Here is a 16,927-nt window from a genome sequence, read left to right as displayed (position 1 = left end):
TCCATCATCTTTATCCATTCATCTGTTGATGGACTTCTTGACTCTTTCCATAGTTTGGCTCTTGTGGACATTGCTACTGTAAACATTCAGATGCACATGTCCCTTTGGATCACTACATTTGACTCTTGACATTTTGATGATAATGTGTCTCAGTGCAGTTTTCTTTAGTTCATGTTATTTGGTATCCATTAGGCCTCTTGGATCTATACATTTATTTTCTTCCCCAGATTTGGGAAGCTCCTGGCCATTATTTCTTCAAATAAGATTTCTGCCCCTTTCTCTCTCTCTCTCTTCTCTTTTTGGGTTTCCCATAATATGTACATTGATCTGATTGGTGTTATACCATGTCTCTTAGGCTTTATTTACTCTTTATTCTTTTTACTTTTTCCTCCTCTGACTGGGTGATTTCAAATGACCTTTATTCAAATTCACGGACTCTTCTGTTTGATCAAGCTGTTGGTCAACCCCTTTAGTGAATTTTCCAATTCACATGTTGTATTTTTCACCTCCAAAATTTGTTTTGTTCTTCTTGTATTTTCTGTCTCTTGTTGATATTCCTATTTTTTCATGGATCTGAGTTTTTTTGTGCATTTTTTGTTTTTCGTGAGTTCTTTGTGAATCTTTATCATGCTTATTTTCAGTTCTTTATTGGTTAATTCATATATCTCCATTTCTTTAGAGTCAGTTTCAGGAGATACATTTTGTTCTTTAAGTTGGGCTATAATTTTTTGAAATTTTAATTATTTGTGTGCTTTATTACTTTGTGTTGGAATCCACACATTTGAAAAAACAACTACCTCAGTCTTTATTGAATGGCTTTGTACAAAGATCATCTTCACTAATCAGCCTGGCCAGATATTTTCATGACCTCTTAGACATTTTCTGTGAATGTAACTTCTCTGGACTTGTGTGTATGAATTTTAGGGAAATTTAGAGGTTTTGTTGTTTTTTTGTTCATTTGTTTGTTTAAGTTGCTCATAATATTTTGCTCCCTTTAATGTCAACCTGTGGTACTGTATGTTCTCTGGAGCTGCCATAAGCCACTCAGTTGTTGCTGTTGTTGTTATTGTTCTTCTTATTCTTGGTCTATTTTTATTGAGAAATAATTTATATACATCACTATATAAGTTTAAGGTATGCAGCATGATGGTTTTATTTATATATATGAAATGACCATCACAATACATTTAGTTAACATCCATTATCTCATATAGATACAATAAAAAGAAAAGAAAAAATATTATGCAGCCATCAAAAGAAATGAAATCTTGCCATTTGCGACAACATGGATGGAACTAGAGCGTATTATGCTTAGCGAAATAAGTCAAGCGGAGAAAGACAACTATCATGTGATCTCCCTGATATGAGGAAGTGGTGATGCAACATGGGGGCTTAAGTGGGTACGAGAAGAATAAATGAAACAAGATGGGATTGGGAGGGAGACAAACTGTAAGTGACTCTTAATCTCACAAAACAAACTGAGGGTTGCTGGGGGGAGGGGGTTTGGGAGAAGGGGGTGGGATTATGGACATTGGGGAGGGTATGTGCTTTGGTGAGTGCTGTGAAGTGTGTAAACCTGGTGATTCACAGACCTGTACCCCTGGGGATAAAAATATATGTTTATAAAAAATTAAAAAATAAAATAATAAAATAAAATAAAAAAATAAATTAAAAAAAACACACAATGGGGATAAAATTGTTAACTTAAACACCCATTTCTGTAATAAACATCAAAAACAAAAACAAAAACAAAATATTCTTCTTGTAATAAGAACTCTTAAAAATGTTCCCAGGTACTACATAGCCATGTTAACCATGATTACCTTGTTGTACATTATATCCCTAATACCTATTTATCTTAAAACTAGATGTTTGTACCTTTTGACCACCTTTCTCCAGTTCCCCCACTCCCCCATCCCCAACCTCTGGTAACCACAAATCTGATCTCTTTCTGTGAGTTTGGTGGTTTTGTTGTTATTATTTTAGGTTTCACATATAAGTGAGATAATACAGTATTAGTCTTTCTTTGTCTGACTTATTTCACTTAGCATAACGTCTTCAGGGTTTCTCCATGTTGTTGACAATGCGAATATGTATCCTGTTCAACCATCAGTGGATTCTTGGGTTATTTTCATGTCTAGCTACCCAGATTTTTTTTTTTTTTTTTTTTTTTTGGTTCTCTGTGGCCCTCAGACATCTTGAGTATGCCTCCCATAAACACTTCTTTTTTTTTTTTTAAGATTTTATTTATTTATTTGACAAAGAGAGACATACAGTGAGAGAGGGAACACAAGCAGAGGGAGTGAGAGATGGAGAAGCGGGCTCCCCACTGAGCATCATGCCTAATGTGGAACTTGAACGCAGGACCCTGGGATCATGATCTGAGCCAAAGGCAGATGCTTAACGACTAAGCCACCCAGGCACCCCTCTTATATACACTTCTAATTGGGCCAGACAGAAACCAATTCTTTGGCAGCCCCCTGAAACATTAAACCATCTAACAGAGTTCCCACTCTTTTCCTGTCCAGGGTGAAGCCAAGAGCTGGGTGTCTTCATTTGCTCCATCATGAGCCAGATGGAAGGGGCAATGGTAAGTGTGTGCCTGCTAGCCCAAAGCTTTGTCTTTTTTTCTCAGTGACTCCCAACCTAGCACCCTTTCTTGTCAGTGCTTAGATTCAGGTAAGACACAAATTAGTCCTTTGAGTAGCTCCCAAAATCTAAACATTAGACATGTGTCCTAGTCTCTTTTCCTCCTTAGGGAAAAGCTTGGAGTTGAAAGTTTCCTCCTGATTGATAGCACTGTGTTACTCCTGAAGGAGGGGTTTGAACAAGTGCATGTCACAGGTTATCCTGCTAGCATCAATGCAGCTATTTCCATGCTCACCTGGGAGAGCAGGAGCCTCTTAACTGGTGTCTAGATTTCTCATAAATATAATTGGTCTATATATGGTTGTTGATTTGGTGTCCTAATGAGGGAAGAAGGATTTGGGACTTTCTATTCTACCATTTTATTGAAGGATTTTTGAGAAATTTTTTGTCATTGATTTTTAGTATAATTCCATTGTGGTCCGACACCATTCTGTATGCTTTCACTTCATTTAAATTTATTGACTTCTTTTTTTAATGGTTCCAAAGGTAGTCTATTTTGGTGACTGCTCTGTGTGCACATAAAACCGAAGCATATGCTGCTATTTTGAAGTTAAGCAATTTATAAGTGGAAATCGTGTATGTTGATTGAGGATATTAAGTTGTTCTATAGCTTTACTGATATTTTTATTGAGTGTAATTGAGATACAATATCCTGTTTGTTTTTGGTGTGTTATGATGATCCAATATTCTTATACATTACAAAATGATTCCCATGATAAGTCTAGTTACTATCTGTCACCATACAGTGTTATTATAATATTATTGATTATACTCTCTATGCTGTATATTATATTCCCATGACTTGTTTATTTTGTAACTGGAATCTTTTTACCTCTTAATTCCCTTCACCTATTTTGCCTACCTCTCCATCCCTCTTCCCTTTGGTAGTCAAGAGTTTCTTTCCTGTATCCATGAGTTTGCTTCTGTTCTGTTTTCTTTGTTCTTTTGTTTTGATTTAGATTCTGCATATAACTAAAATCATACAGTGTTTGTCTTTCTTTGTCTGACTTATTTTACTTAGCATAATACCCTCTAGGTCCATCTATGTTGTTACAAATGGCAAGTTTCTTTTTTATAGCTCAAAATATCTTGGCTATTGTAAATAATGCTGAAATAAACACAGGGATGTATATATCTCTTTAAAATTGGTGTTTTCATTTTCTTTGGATAAACACCCAGAAGTGGAATTGCTGGATCATTTGGTAGTTCTATTTTTAATTTTTTTTTTTTGAGGAAACTCCATAATGTTTTCCACAGTGATTGTACCAATTTACAGTCCCACCAACAGTTTATGAAGGTTCCCTTTCCTTCACATCTTCACCAGCACTTTATGTTGTAGTCTCTTTGATATTAGTGTGACAAGCAATAGGTAATATCTCATTGTGGTTTTGATTAGTGCTTCCCTAATGATTAGTGATGTTGAGCATCTTTTCATGTGTCTGTCTGTTGGCCATCTGGATGTCTTCTTTGGAAAATATTCATTTTTTAATATATATTAAGTTCTGTAAATTCCTTATATATGTCAGGTATTAACTCCTTATCAGATATATGATTTGCAAATATCTTCTCCCATTCATCAGGTTGCCTTTCATTTTGTTGATGGTTCCTTTGCTGTGTACAGACTTTTAGTTTGATGTAATGTAATCCTATTTGTTTAATTTTAGCTTTTGTCACCCTTGCTTGAAGAGAATAATGAAATATATATATTGCTGAAACATGCAAAAGAGTTTAGTACATATGTTTTTCATAGGGTTTTATTATTTCAGATCTTACATTCAAATCTTTAATACATTTTGAATTTATTTTTGTGATAGGTATAAGATATTGAACAAGTTTTATTCTTTTGCAAGTCATTGAGTCATTGTTCAGTTTTCCCAGCACTATTTATTGAACTTTATTTAATGTCCTTTCCTATCATATATTCCTGTCTATAAATGTGGGTTTATTTCTGAATTCTCTATTCTATTCCATTAATAAATGAGTTTGTTTTCATACCAGTACAGTATTGCTTTGATTACTATAGACAAGTACCATACTTTGAAATCAAGGAGTGTGATACCTAATCTTTATATTATGTAGGTTTCATCAAATAAGGGGGTGGGATTATGGACATTGGGGAGGGTATGTGCTTTGGTGAGTGCTGTGAAGTGTGTAAACCTGGTGATTCACAGACCTGTACCCCTGGGGATAAAAATATATGTTTATAAAAAATAAAAAATTAATAAAATCAAAAAAATAAGGGAGTGTTAAATTTTCTAATTTTCATTGTAATTTTTTAAATTTTGTTTTTTAATTCTATCAGTTTATGCTTAAACATTTTGGAGCTCTTTTATTAGGTGCATTCACTTTTAGGATTATAGATTCTAGTACCCTGTTGATGAGTTGACTCCTCAGCAGTAAAAAAAAAATCCTCTTTATTCATGTCATATTCATAAAATATGAATTTTACTTTGTATGATATTAATATTGCAACTCTAGCATCCTTTGGTACTGTTCACATTTAATATATGTTTCCATCTATTTATGTTTTAGCTATGTGTATTTTTATTCTTAAACCTGTTTTTTTTTTTTTAAGATTTTATTTATTTATTTGACAGACAGAGATCATAAGTAGGCAGAGAGGCAGGCAGAGAGAGAGGAGGAAGCAGGCTCCCTGCTGAGCAGAGAGCCCGATGCTGATGCAGGGCTCCATGCAGGGCTTGATCCCAGGACTCTGGGATCATGAGCTGAGCTGAAGGCAGAGGCTTTAACCCACTGAGCCACCCAGGCGCCCCTTAAACCTGTTTTAAACATGAAAATACCCAGGTCTTGGTATTTACTCAATTTGACAATCTGGCCATTTAAGTGAAGTGTGTAGATATTCCATTAATGTAATTATTGATATGATTGGGATTGAATCTGCCACTTTGCTGTTTGACTGATATTTGCACATATGTTTTTGTTCCTTTTCCTGCTTTCATTTGGATTGAATTTTTATGATTTTATTTTATTTATTATTTATTTTTAATAATTTATTTAGTTTATATTTGTTTTATACCTTAACTTTATTGCTTATATTTTGTTTTTCTTTAGGTTGGAAACATATGTTTACCTTATAATATTGTGTGTTGAAATAATATTATACCTATCACTTGTAGTATAAGAAACGATAGTGTATTTTATTTTCTCTCTCATTTCTGCTATAATTGCCATGCATTTTTGTTCTTTATATGTTATAAAGCACACAAAATATGTTCATTATTATTGCTTTAAATGGTTAATTGTTTTTACAGGGGTTAAAAATTAAGAATATTTTTATGCTTATCTACATTTATCACTTTGCATGTTCTTTGTTTGTCTAGAGTTTCTATCTAGTGTCATTTTTTTCCTTTTGACTTCAGAGATTCCTTTAGTAATTTTTCATATAAATCTGCTGGTAATAATTTCACCTTTTCCTTGTCTGAAAAAGGGTTTCATTATTATTTTTGAAAGGTATAATTATGGGTATTAAATTGTATGCTGACAAAATATATATATGTATGCATTTTTTTTCCTCTTTGGTGCTTTAAACATAGCATTCTAGTGTGTTTTTCTAAGCATATATTATGGCAGATTTTAGTCATTCATTCTCATCCTTTTGCTCTCCATATAATGTGCTTCTTTAATTGCTTTAAAGAGTTTAATTTTAATTTTTAATCATTTTTTGGGCAATTTGATTATGATTTGCCTTGGCATGTTCACTTTTAGTCTCCTTGAGGCTTGTTGAGATTCTTGAATATGTGGATTTATAGTTTCATAAATTTTGAAAAATTTGAATCATATTCCCTCAAATTGTTTCTCAACATCGGGCCCTCCACCATCTTAGAGTCGAATTATATGTGTCAGACTGCTTGATACTATTTCCTTAACCTGCTGATGCTGTGTTGAGTTTTTCAATCTTCTTTCTGTCTGAGGTTCATCTTGGGTAGTTTTATTTCCTATCTTTAAGTTTATTGATTTTTCTTTTTTCCATATCCAGTCTGTTGTTCTTCTCATCCCAAATATATTTCCTTTCCATTAGTACAATTTCCATTTATAGATATTCCATTTAAGTCCCTTTTTATATATAAAAAGTCCCTTTTTATATATCCCACTCTTTTTATTATGTTTATATAGTATTTTTCTCTTTCCAGTGTTAGGAGTATGCTGCTAATTTCATAACAATCATTTCTGATCCGTGTCTATAGACTGCTTTTCCTCTTGGTTATTATTGCCTGCCTTTTCATATGCTGTATTTCATGTTTTTGAATTTTTTTTTAAATTTTAGGTCCATCAGTTAAAGACTTGAATATTTCTTTGATTTTTATGAGGTTATTTTAATCTTTTTCAGAGAAGGTATAGAGTACCTTTTTTGAGGACAAGTTTAATTGCATTTCTTCATCTCACCCTTCTAGATTGTCTACTGAATGCTTCTTTGAAAAGATATTTCCATTTTATTTGGAGGACAGTAAAATGATTCCTAGCTTTGTGCAAGTTCTGGAAGTTTTTCTTTCTTCTCTGTCTCTCTCATATATATTTTTAAGATTTTATTCCTTTATTCATTAGAGAAAGAGAGAGAGAGAGACAGAGGGAGAAGCAGACTCCTGTGGAGCAGGAAGCCCCATGTGGGACTCGATTCTAGGACCCTGAGATCACGACGCAAGCTGAAGGCAGGTGCTTGAGCCACTCAGACACCCCAGGAAGTTTTTCTCACAGCTTCTTGGTTAGTGTTCTTTCCATAGCAGGTTTTTTCCTTACCTAGAGTAGTAACCTTCACCTTGAGCAGATTGGCAGTCAAGCAGAACCTTATTAGGTTCATGGAACTCCAACTCAGCTTAGTTTTCTCCTGTCTGGAAGTTTTCTCTATAAATTCTAACCAATTTGACCTCCTTAAACTTTGGTGTCTCTCTCATTACAGGGAGATAACAGAGCAATGTGTGATCTACTCTCATCTCTTTGTAGCCTGGCAACTGCCCCACAGTAACTCAGGATTAGAGATCACCTAATTTCTTTTCTATTTCTTTTCCAGACATTGTATGCTTGCATTGTCATTTTCTAGTGCCTAAAGAGTAATTTTGCATATTTAATCCGATTTTCCACTTGCTTATGGAGGGAGAGAAAGTGTTTCTTTTTTAAGAAGGTTTTATTTAGTTAATATTTCATGAATGGAAGAAGAAGCCCACTCCTTTCTTGAAATATCCCCCCCCAACTTGAATTTAGCAATACTGTACACTTTTTGTTTTATACATTACTACACGGACTGTCTTTTCTCAGTCTCCTTGATGGACCTATCTTTCCTTCTAAACTCCTGAATGTTGGATTAGACCTTCTCCTAAAACCTTAATCCTAAATGTTGGATTAGATTTTTTTTTTTTCTTTCTCCACTTCTCTGTCTTTTCTCACTTTCTAGTTTGTCTCAAAGTTTCAGGGCTTTAAACACAGCTTTTCCATTTGGGTGTCTAATGAGACTTTTCCTCTTAACCTGTCAAAAATGGAACTCAAGATTTGTTATCAAAACCTGCTCTAGCCTATTGAGTCCCACCACAGTAAAAGATACCATTATTCTTTAGTTATAGAGGCTAATCATCCTTGACTGTCTGTTATAACTCATATCCCAGTCATCAGAACCCTTTGTATATTCTGCTTTTCACCTATATCTTGGATCTGGCTGTTTCTCACCACTTCCACGGCTACAACCCCAGTCTTAATCACATCATTGCAGTAGTTTTTTTTAACTTGTGCCCCTGCTTTAATTTTTGTCACCCAAGCTTACTCTTGATAGTGCATTCAGAATTATCCCTTTAACACATGACTGATGATGCCACTCCTGTGCTACTTAGATCTGAAATGGTTTCCATTCACACTATGAAGAAAATAGAAAGTTCTACAAAGCCCTAAAACATCTGGTTCTTTGCATTCTTTCCAAGCTCATTTCTAACCACATTCCCCCTTACTCATATCACATAGTCACAGTGATTTCCTTGCTATTTCTTAAGCAGTCCTGCATCTTCTGGCCTTAGAACTTCTGCTATTTCTCTTCCCTCTTCATGGAACATTATTTTCATAGTTGTGTAATGGGTCTTGCTGCATTTGAGTTTCTACTTAAGTGTCACTTCTTTACAGAGATATCCCATGCCCCTTTCCTTAGAATAACAACTCGCATCACTTTCTGTTTACTTATTTTTCTTGTTTTTAGATTTTAACATAACTATTTTAATTTTACTACCTGATATTATTATTTGCTTATTTGTTTTTAATCCCTCACTGGAATGTAAGCTGCAAGAGAGCAAGGATGTTTATTTTTTTTCAGTTTTAAGCCAAGTGCCAAATATACAATATGTATTCAGCGATTGCATCTTGAAGGACGAATGAATATAATTAGAATTTTGTAAGATGTCACCAGGTAGATTATGACACTTAATAGGATAGATCCCTCTGGGCACCACATTGGATAGTTCATGTCTCATAGTCAATGATACCTTTCCACTGAAATAAAAACACTCAAATAAGACTTTGTGTTTGACTGAAAACCATTTTGGGATTGAAGAAATAAATTGTCTATCCATATCTTTCTCTGATTTCTTCAGCTTCTTTCTCTTTTATCTCCAGATGGGTTTGCTAATAATCCTTATCCGTAAGATTTATCTGTTCTAGTTTTTCAGTCAACTAGTTTTCACCCCTTATCATAAGCTCAATCCCTACAACTAAATTGTCATGGCTTAAAATGAAGTAATTATCTCCTTTCTGAAAATGAGCTGTCTGTTATAAATGTTAATGTTAATTCTAGCATGGCTTCCTTTCCTGCCTAGTAGACTTGGAATCTGACAGGCAAACAGCTTGAGGAGCTGTGGAGCCCATACTTTCCCCTGCTCCTTATATTAAATCAGTTACCCTCCCTAGAAAACTTGTCCCTTCCTCTGAGAGTGGGTCCCAGCTTGATATTAGAGAAAGTTAATTTCTCACCCTTCCCAGGGCCCATCCTTAGATGGGAATTTTCCTGTTATAGTCATATACCCTGACTGATATGTGTCTTCTAGTAAAGGTACGAAAAATTAACGACTGTTTAGAATTCCTGAAGCTTTCTTGTGGATACCTGGTTGCATTTGTCTCCAAATGAAAAATAAGAACCTTATGTTCACTTAAATTGTTTACCTATACTACATGGATGCAATTTTCCATATCCTTGGACCTCATTTCAAGGTGATTCTTCTGTAATCTAGTAAACTCCATTGTCATGATTCCAACATGTCTTATTCCATTTTCTTTTTTCTTCTAGAGTTCACCTTCCTGGCATAGATTTCAACTGTTCTCGTGCTTAATTCAGTGCTAAGTAGTTTTTGCTTCTATTGCTGTAGTGGTTGTTGAGATGTTTGTGCATTATTTTCCTCTTTTTATCTTTTAAATAGTTGAATTAGATAGGGACAGCTCTGCTTGTTAGCTCTTAACTGTTTTGACTACTGAAGTAATTTCCTTTTGCTTCTAGAAATATAACTATTGCCTCATGCACTTCACAGATAGTTTACTTCACTTTTTAAAATTTTATTTTAAAAGAATCATTAATTTTTAATGAAAAATATATAAATAACAAATTTTGGAACACTGAAAAATAAGATTAAATTTAAAACTACATACATAAAAAGAATAATTAATTGCATTTTAATATTATCTAAAATTATCAACTCAATAACTATGAAGTTAAAACTTTAGGCTGACCTTCTGTTCACAAACTGGGCTTTCAAAATATCCCTTCAAAAAAGAGTATTCTCTGAAGGTAAAACAGAATCTGAGATAGGATTTTCCTTTTCCATATATCCCCATTTCATCCCTATCTACATATGTTTACAAACTATCTCATAACTTAATAATTCTCCAAACAAAATGTGCTGCCTGGATGACAGCTTTCCGTCATCCATCATTCTTTCTTGAATCTAACAAAAGGTATAACAATTGTTTTGCAGTGGATAATAATGCTTGCCCTCCATACTCTTCAGTGTGTGACTTACATACAAATCCTTCTGCTAATATATAGAATTTTTTTGGACAGGAATTATTGACAGGAATTATTCAAATGTCTTTTGTCTATTGAACAGTCAAAATATATTTAAAATCCTAAAATAATGTTTTAAAAGAACTTAAGACTTTAAGAGTATGTATTTTTACATTTTCTTTGTTGGACAGTCGTCAAAAATTTTGAAGTTGGTGAAATTTATCTTTGGGGGTTCTCCTCTTGGATTCTGATGCTGCTTCCTAATGCCCCATGCCATTCTCTCTGATGGTTTGGCCATCTTGACCTTTTCCTATCATCTCAGCAACCAGCTTTTGATATTTCTGTTTAAACTGATTTTATTTCCAATGAGGCAGATATTACCTATTTAATTTTTATTAGTTCTATGGGTAATATGTACATTTAAATAAAGACCTTTCAGTGAGGGCTCTATATTAGACACAAGTGTATCCTGTCTTATTATATCTGCCAATTTTTATTCTTTGAGCTGGGACATGTCAGTTAATTTTACCTCATTTTACTTTAACTAGTTTACACATTTATGAAAATAAGATTAAAAACTGCTTCATGAGACTTTTGGGAGTATAAGTTCATGAATATAAAATGATTGACACAGTATCTGGAAAAAGGTAGGTTCTCATCAGCTGTGGGTTTCTTGGTCCTTTGCAAGTATAGGGAAGACTTTAGCACCTTCAAATCTAATCATGTCTCATTCACATTATTTACCCTTATGAAACATTTTGTCCATAGTCAATTATAGGAAGGACTTATATATCTACTATATTTTGCTTTTTGTTTGTTTGTTTCAGTGTTAACTGTTTATGTAACTGCTAGGTTTTCTCCTTATTTGAAATATTCGGTGGAAAGAGCTCATACTAAATGGGAAGGATGAGACACTTGATTTTTCTTTAAAACCTTAGAGAAACTAAAATACTTTTGATTGTCAGCTTAGAGAACCCAGAATGACAGAGGTTACAATTGGGTTAAGAACTCTGAGATCATAGTTTCATGACCCAAATTTCCTGATACCTACAAGGTTTAAGTACCTGTGTCTTCAAAACACATGCTCTTCTTTGACCAACTAAATTGGTTCATAATGAAGGTCTTTGCCCTTGTTTCAAGTGTATTTTTTCTTAGTTTGTCTCTCGATTGAACTCTCCCAGTACGGTAAGCCCATATACTTGCACACCTTCTGATACTGTATTCACTACTGACAGATATGCTAACAGATTCCATACAGCGGGTAAAAAATGTCACATCCAGTAAACGGTCATTTTACTCATAAACTATGTCATCTTTTAATCTTATCCTCAAGTGAAATTATTTAAGTGTAGCTCCCTAAGGATGAGCAACTAATGGTGAATAAATTTTACTCAAAACCTATGCCAACCATCCAAAACATGATAATAATAAAATGGCTTAAAATCTTTCTTATTAAGCTTGCAATATGTAAATTCTTATCTATTGAACAAGAAAGTAGGCCACTTTCTGGGTTAAGATAAGAAGAACATGAAAATAAAAGAGTGAAAAAGAAAATTTGAATAAGAAATTCTAAGAGCTCTGGTTTGGTAAATGCAATTTCAAACTAGAAGTTATTTATATAATATTCATGTAAATACAAATATAAACATTGCCCGTTGTACAAATCACAAAATGCAAAGAGCAGATGTGTACAGCCTAATGCATACATTTTTAATATGAGAATTTGCTTTTTCTTTAGAAAAAGAAAATGAACCAGACATCTCATATCCTTCTTTACAAATTAGTTTTAAAGAAACATGATTCTCACCATTATTATCCTCATGCAGTGTTAGACATGAGAGATTATTTTCTTATACAAGGTCCTAAAATACACTGCTAGGTATCTAATGCCAGAGAACTACCTGGGCATATTATTTAGATGCTATCCTTTGGAAAAGAGATGGGTAACTTCTCTAGGATCCTAGATGATAGAAAAAGACCAATAGATGGAAAAATACAGTAATGAAGTTATGAACTCGAGAGTAAAAAAAAAAATTCTTTTTTATGATTAATGCCATCCAGCAATGTTGTAAAACCCAGTGCTTGCCGCTGCAACTGTATCTAACAGAGTCTGGTAACCAGCTGTCAAATACATAGCTGACCTAACTTCAGTGTAGCCAGAAATTGGAATAAATTATTTCTGGGCTTTTTCCTGTCCTAGGTTTATGTGACTTTGAGTATAGCATTGATTTTTTCAGAGTTAAAGAAAAACAGAGATAAAGACAAATTTGGGGAAGGATAACTAATCAGGATTTGTGTCTTCTGTAGACACTACATTATCTGCAGATGAACTCTATTCAGTCATATTCTCACCCCATTTTGAACACAGGATTCTACATGGCAGTATGATTTAATAGTAGTGATCTGATGTAAGAGCTCACAGAAAAGAAAGGAAATGTCAAGTGGGTAAAGAGAAGAAATAAAATAAGATACAGATGCTTAGTTTCTTCTTTGGAACTGGCCGTTCCATGATCAATACCTAAAGGCTAATTAGTTTTAGGAACAAATTGTTAAGGCATGAGATTTGCCATAAATGTATGAGAAAAAAACCAGATTCTCACAGGAGAGGAAGTTTGAAATATAATGTGTATGAAATATAATGAAAACTAAACCGTATCTGGTTTTTGAAAAAATTAGATTATGAAGCATCATAAGGTTTATAAGTGCTTGGAACAAAGACAGGTGGCACCAGGTTTACCGTGAAGGAAGGTCTCTTCTGATACAGAGGCATTGAACCACTGTCCATGCTATAATCGCGCCGTAATACAAAGTGGTGGGTTTACATGGCTGAGTTGCGTATGAGAGTGAGGGAGCAATGTGGGATTACCCAGAGATGGCTACACAAGTCTGAGTGTGAAAGGTACTAGGTGAAAAACCAAAGTGAAGTTAGTGGAAGGATCCAAGAAAGGAAGAAAGATGTACAGATGTGTGTCCTGTAAGAATCCAAGCTGGTACAAATGAGAATAAATGTCTGCAAACACATAATGGTTTGCCTCCTCTACTTACCCAGTTTTCTTTATCAGGGCAAGAGCCATTTTTGGACTAGGGAAGAAGAACTTTTATTCCTTCCTAAGGTAGTACTTGTGAGTTCAATTGAGACTGTAGTGTTCAATACAGCCCGCTACCATGACTGAACCATTACCCTGCTGTCAAAAAAGGATACCACTTACTCCACGGAAACAGAAAATCTGTAAACCACTTACTGGATATCTCATCTATGATATGCTTGGCATCACACAAAATCTCCTCAAATAATCTCAAATGGTCTCTCCCTCTTCAGTTCTCCTCTGTGTAGCATGTAGGCTTGACAGATGCCTGTCAAAACTTGGTCATCTGCTCTTCTCTGTTAGCTAGAAAGAGCATAGCAGACTGGCTGTCATTAGTACACAGGGCAATTCCAAGAGGAATATGGACTTTGCAGGATCAGTTTATTAGCAAGTAACTTTCATTTACTATAGAACCAATTTGGATTTTTTTCTTGTTGTTGAGGGCTGAAGCCTATTCATGAGGGATAACACTATAACACTGCTTTAATAATTTTCAAAAAGACACTCTTAAATTTCCCATTATAACTAAAGAAAATATGAATAATAATAACACTTAAAGGGATAGTAAGGTGCACTAATACTGAAGGACTAAACTGCTATGGAATTCTTATCAGAAACAATTATTTTTTTTAAAGATCTATTTATTTATTTATTTGACAGAAGAAAGAGAGAGAGCACACAAGCAGGGGAAGCTGCAGGGAGCAGGAGAACCAGGCTCCCCACCAAGCAAGGAGCCCAATGCAGACTTGATTCCAGGACCCTGGGATCATGACCTGAGCCTAAGGCAGACACTTAACTGACTGAGCCACCCAGGTGTCTCATATCCAAAACAATTCATAAGACAGACATTGTCTATTAGTTCCACTAACAAGCTTCAGTCTTGAGGTTAACACTGTAAAGGAAACACAGGAAAGCAAATTCTAAGCTAAATTCTCTAGGAAGATTATCAATATACAAATAACAAGATGATGACCTTTCAAAGAAACCGGGTAGAAGATCCAACAGAAAATAACCTGAGAAGGAAGACTGAACTTCATCATACCATTTATGAAATCTTGACAAGATATAACATCAGATCCTGAACCTTATAATTTTAAAATTAAGGAAATGATACTAAATGTCCTCTAAATTTCTCATCTAGCTTTAACTGTACCTGCCAATTTTAAAGACCCACAAACCAATTATAAAAGTATAGGACAGAGGTGATATGGGACTTTGAATTTAAATTGATATTAAAGTAGTTTTAAGCCAAATTGTGACATTGTTTTCTAAAAGCTTAATCTTATGGTGGATTGATAGGCATATGGTGTCCTGAATAAGAAAGGAAAATTTTGTCTATTTCTTACTTGTTTGACCTTAGCATTTTTTTTTTTTTGGCACATAGGAAAAGTCACACCCAGTTGAATGTTAAAGTTAGTTCATTTAATTGATAAAAGTAAGTAGATAAGAGTCTTCTATAATTGCAAGCATAATTAGAGAAGAATTGATCGACTGGGTCTAGTGTCAAGTTCATTGCATGATCTAGATAAGATCATCATTAAATTTCATTTCACTAAATAAATAAATAAATAAATAAATTTCACTAGCAGCATTTGATAGGTGTGATATTAATGGTAGCCAAAATTGTCACACAGGCTCTATATGATACAGACCCAGAAGGGCATGGAGAATTTGGACCTTTATAGATGCAAAGTAAGCAGAAAAATGCTGGACATATTCTGTAGTTTATATATGGCATGTGAGTTTCAGAAACATAACAAAACAGCACCCTTCTTTTCCACCTTAATTGAGAACTAACAGAAAAATAAAAGAAAAAGCCTACAAGGACCAAAAGATTATTTATAGTTGATAGAACTTGTAACATCTCAAACATATTGAGTGTTTCCAGGGTCAAAGTACTATTCTAAGGGATTTTCATGTTAATTCATTTCATCATCATTAAATCCCCATGAAAGGTAATATTTTACCTTTTTACATGTATACAAAACTGAATCAGGGAGATATTAACTACTCTGAGGAAACAATACTGGTAAATTGCAGAGTGTAGATCTGAACCACAGGCTGCTCGCTTGTCATCATTATGCTTTACTCCTTTTCTAATACAAGAGACTGTGCCTTCATGTATGGGCAAGTCCTAATTCTGAGTCCAGTTAGGGACTGCTGCCCATCAAGCACAAACAGTTCTGACTGGAACAGAGCTCACGCACAGGGGAAGAGACTGACCCTGGCAAAAATTCAGAATGGGGAAAAGGAGCCAAATGCGTAATATCTGTGGAAAGCTTACTTTGCAAGAGAAAGGAAGAGGAAGGTGAGAAGCGTATGTCCATTTCATTTCTCCAAATCATTAATCCAAGTAATTTTCTCTTCCTCCCTGGAGAAAAGAGTGAAAAGATAGAGGAAAGAAAGTGTATTACATTTCTGGTACTGCCTCCCTGTGGAAGACAACCGGTAATGAAGTGTCCTCTGCTCTTCTACCTGCTTACTACCTTCTTCAACCTTTTTGTCTTCTTAAATTGGGCTTAAACCTATGGCCAAATAGGGCTGTGGGGAGATCAGCATTGCAGCAGGACACACCCATTCTCTCACCTTCGTGAGGGAACCAGTCATTTATCTGTGGGTATCTTCCTGGAACCACTGGTAGGGATTTGAGATTTTGTTTGCAGGGAACTCCTAAGTAGGTATGAATAACTCCAAATCAGTGACTTCTGTGCCTGCGAAAACAGATGCCATTCAAACAAGTCTTTTCTTTCTATAATTGAATATTCCCACCCAGGGGGTTACCTCTCATTGTTCCATCATTTAAATAGTCCGTAAGTGGATTGGTTTTCATCCTTACCCTTCTTGGGTTTTGTTTAATATGGCTTATCTTTATTGTTTGTTTCCTAGAGTCTGAAATCCAAAGATTCCATGGCCATAATCTCTCAGGCAAAAGTAAGAGCTCTATAATACCTTTCTTGAGTCTAAACAAAGAATCAAATTTTGGACAGCTGACCTACTTCAGCAGATTATCAACAATTTAAATTTAAGTTTGAACTCAGCTCTATACCACATTATCCACAACTGAAAGGGTCACCTGTACAGTTGTATCGATCAAGGTCCCCAGGGTCTGTGCCGTTACTAAAGAAAGTTGTTTTTGACAAGTACATAGCCTACTGCTCTGAAACTGCATATTCTTACTTTCCATAAGGCTAATAGACTCCAACTGTCT

General features: G+C 34.6%; 1 protein-coding gene across 1 annotated transcript in view; it reads left to right on the top strand.

The window, feature by feature from the left end:
- The window catches only part of LOC309855305 (uncharacterized protein), a gene marked incomplete at its 5' end in the record, with an annotated part of 601,888 nt that overhangs the window by 187,195 nt on the left and 397,766 nt on the right, over window positions 1-16,927 (top strand). The window contains one exon of the mRNA XM_082715476.1: window positions 2,529-2,590. Within this exon, the coding sequence (XP_082571602.1) occupies window positions 2,529-2,590 (62 nt within the window). The remainder of the gene's footprint in view (window positions 1-2,528; window positions 2,591-16,927) is intronic.

This window comes from Mustela nivalis (genome assembly GCF_964662115.1).
Source record: "Mustela nivalis genome assembly, chromosome: 20".
Classification (NCBI taxonomy): Eukaryota; Metazoa; Chordata; class Mammalia; order Carnivora; family Mustelidae; genus Mustela; species Mustela nivalis.
Note: the sequence above shows the minus strand (reverse complement) of the source record. Positions and strands in the feature narration are given on the sequence as shown.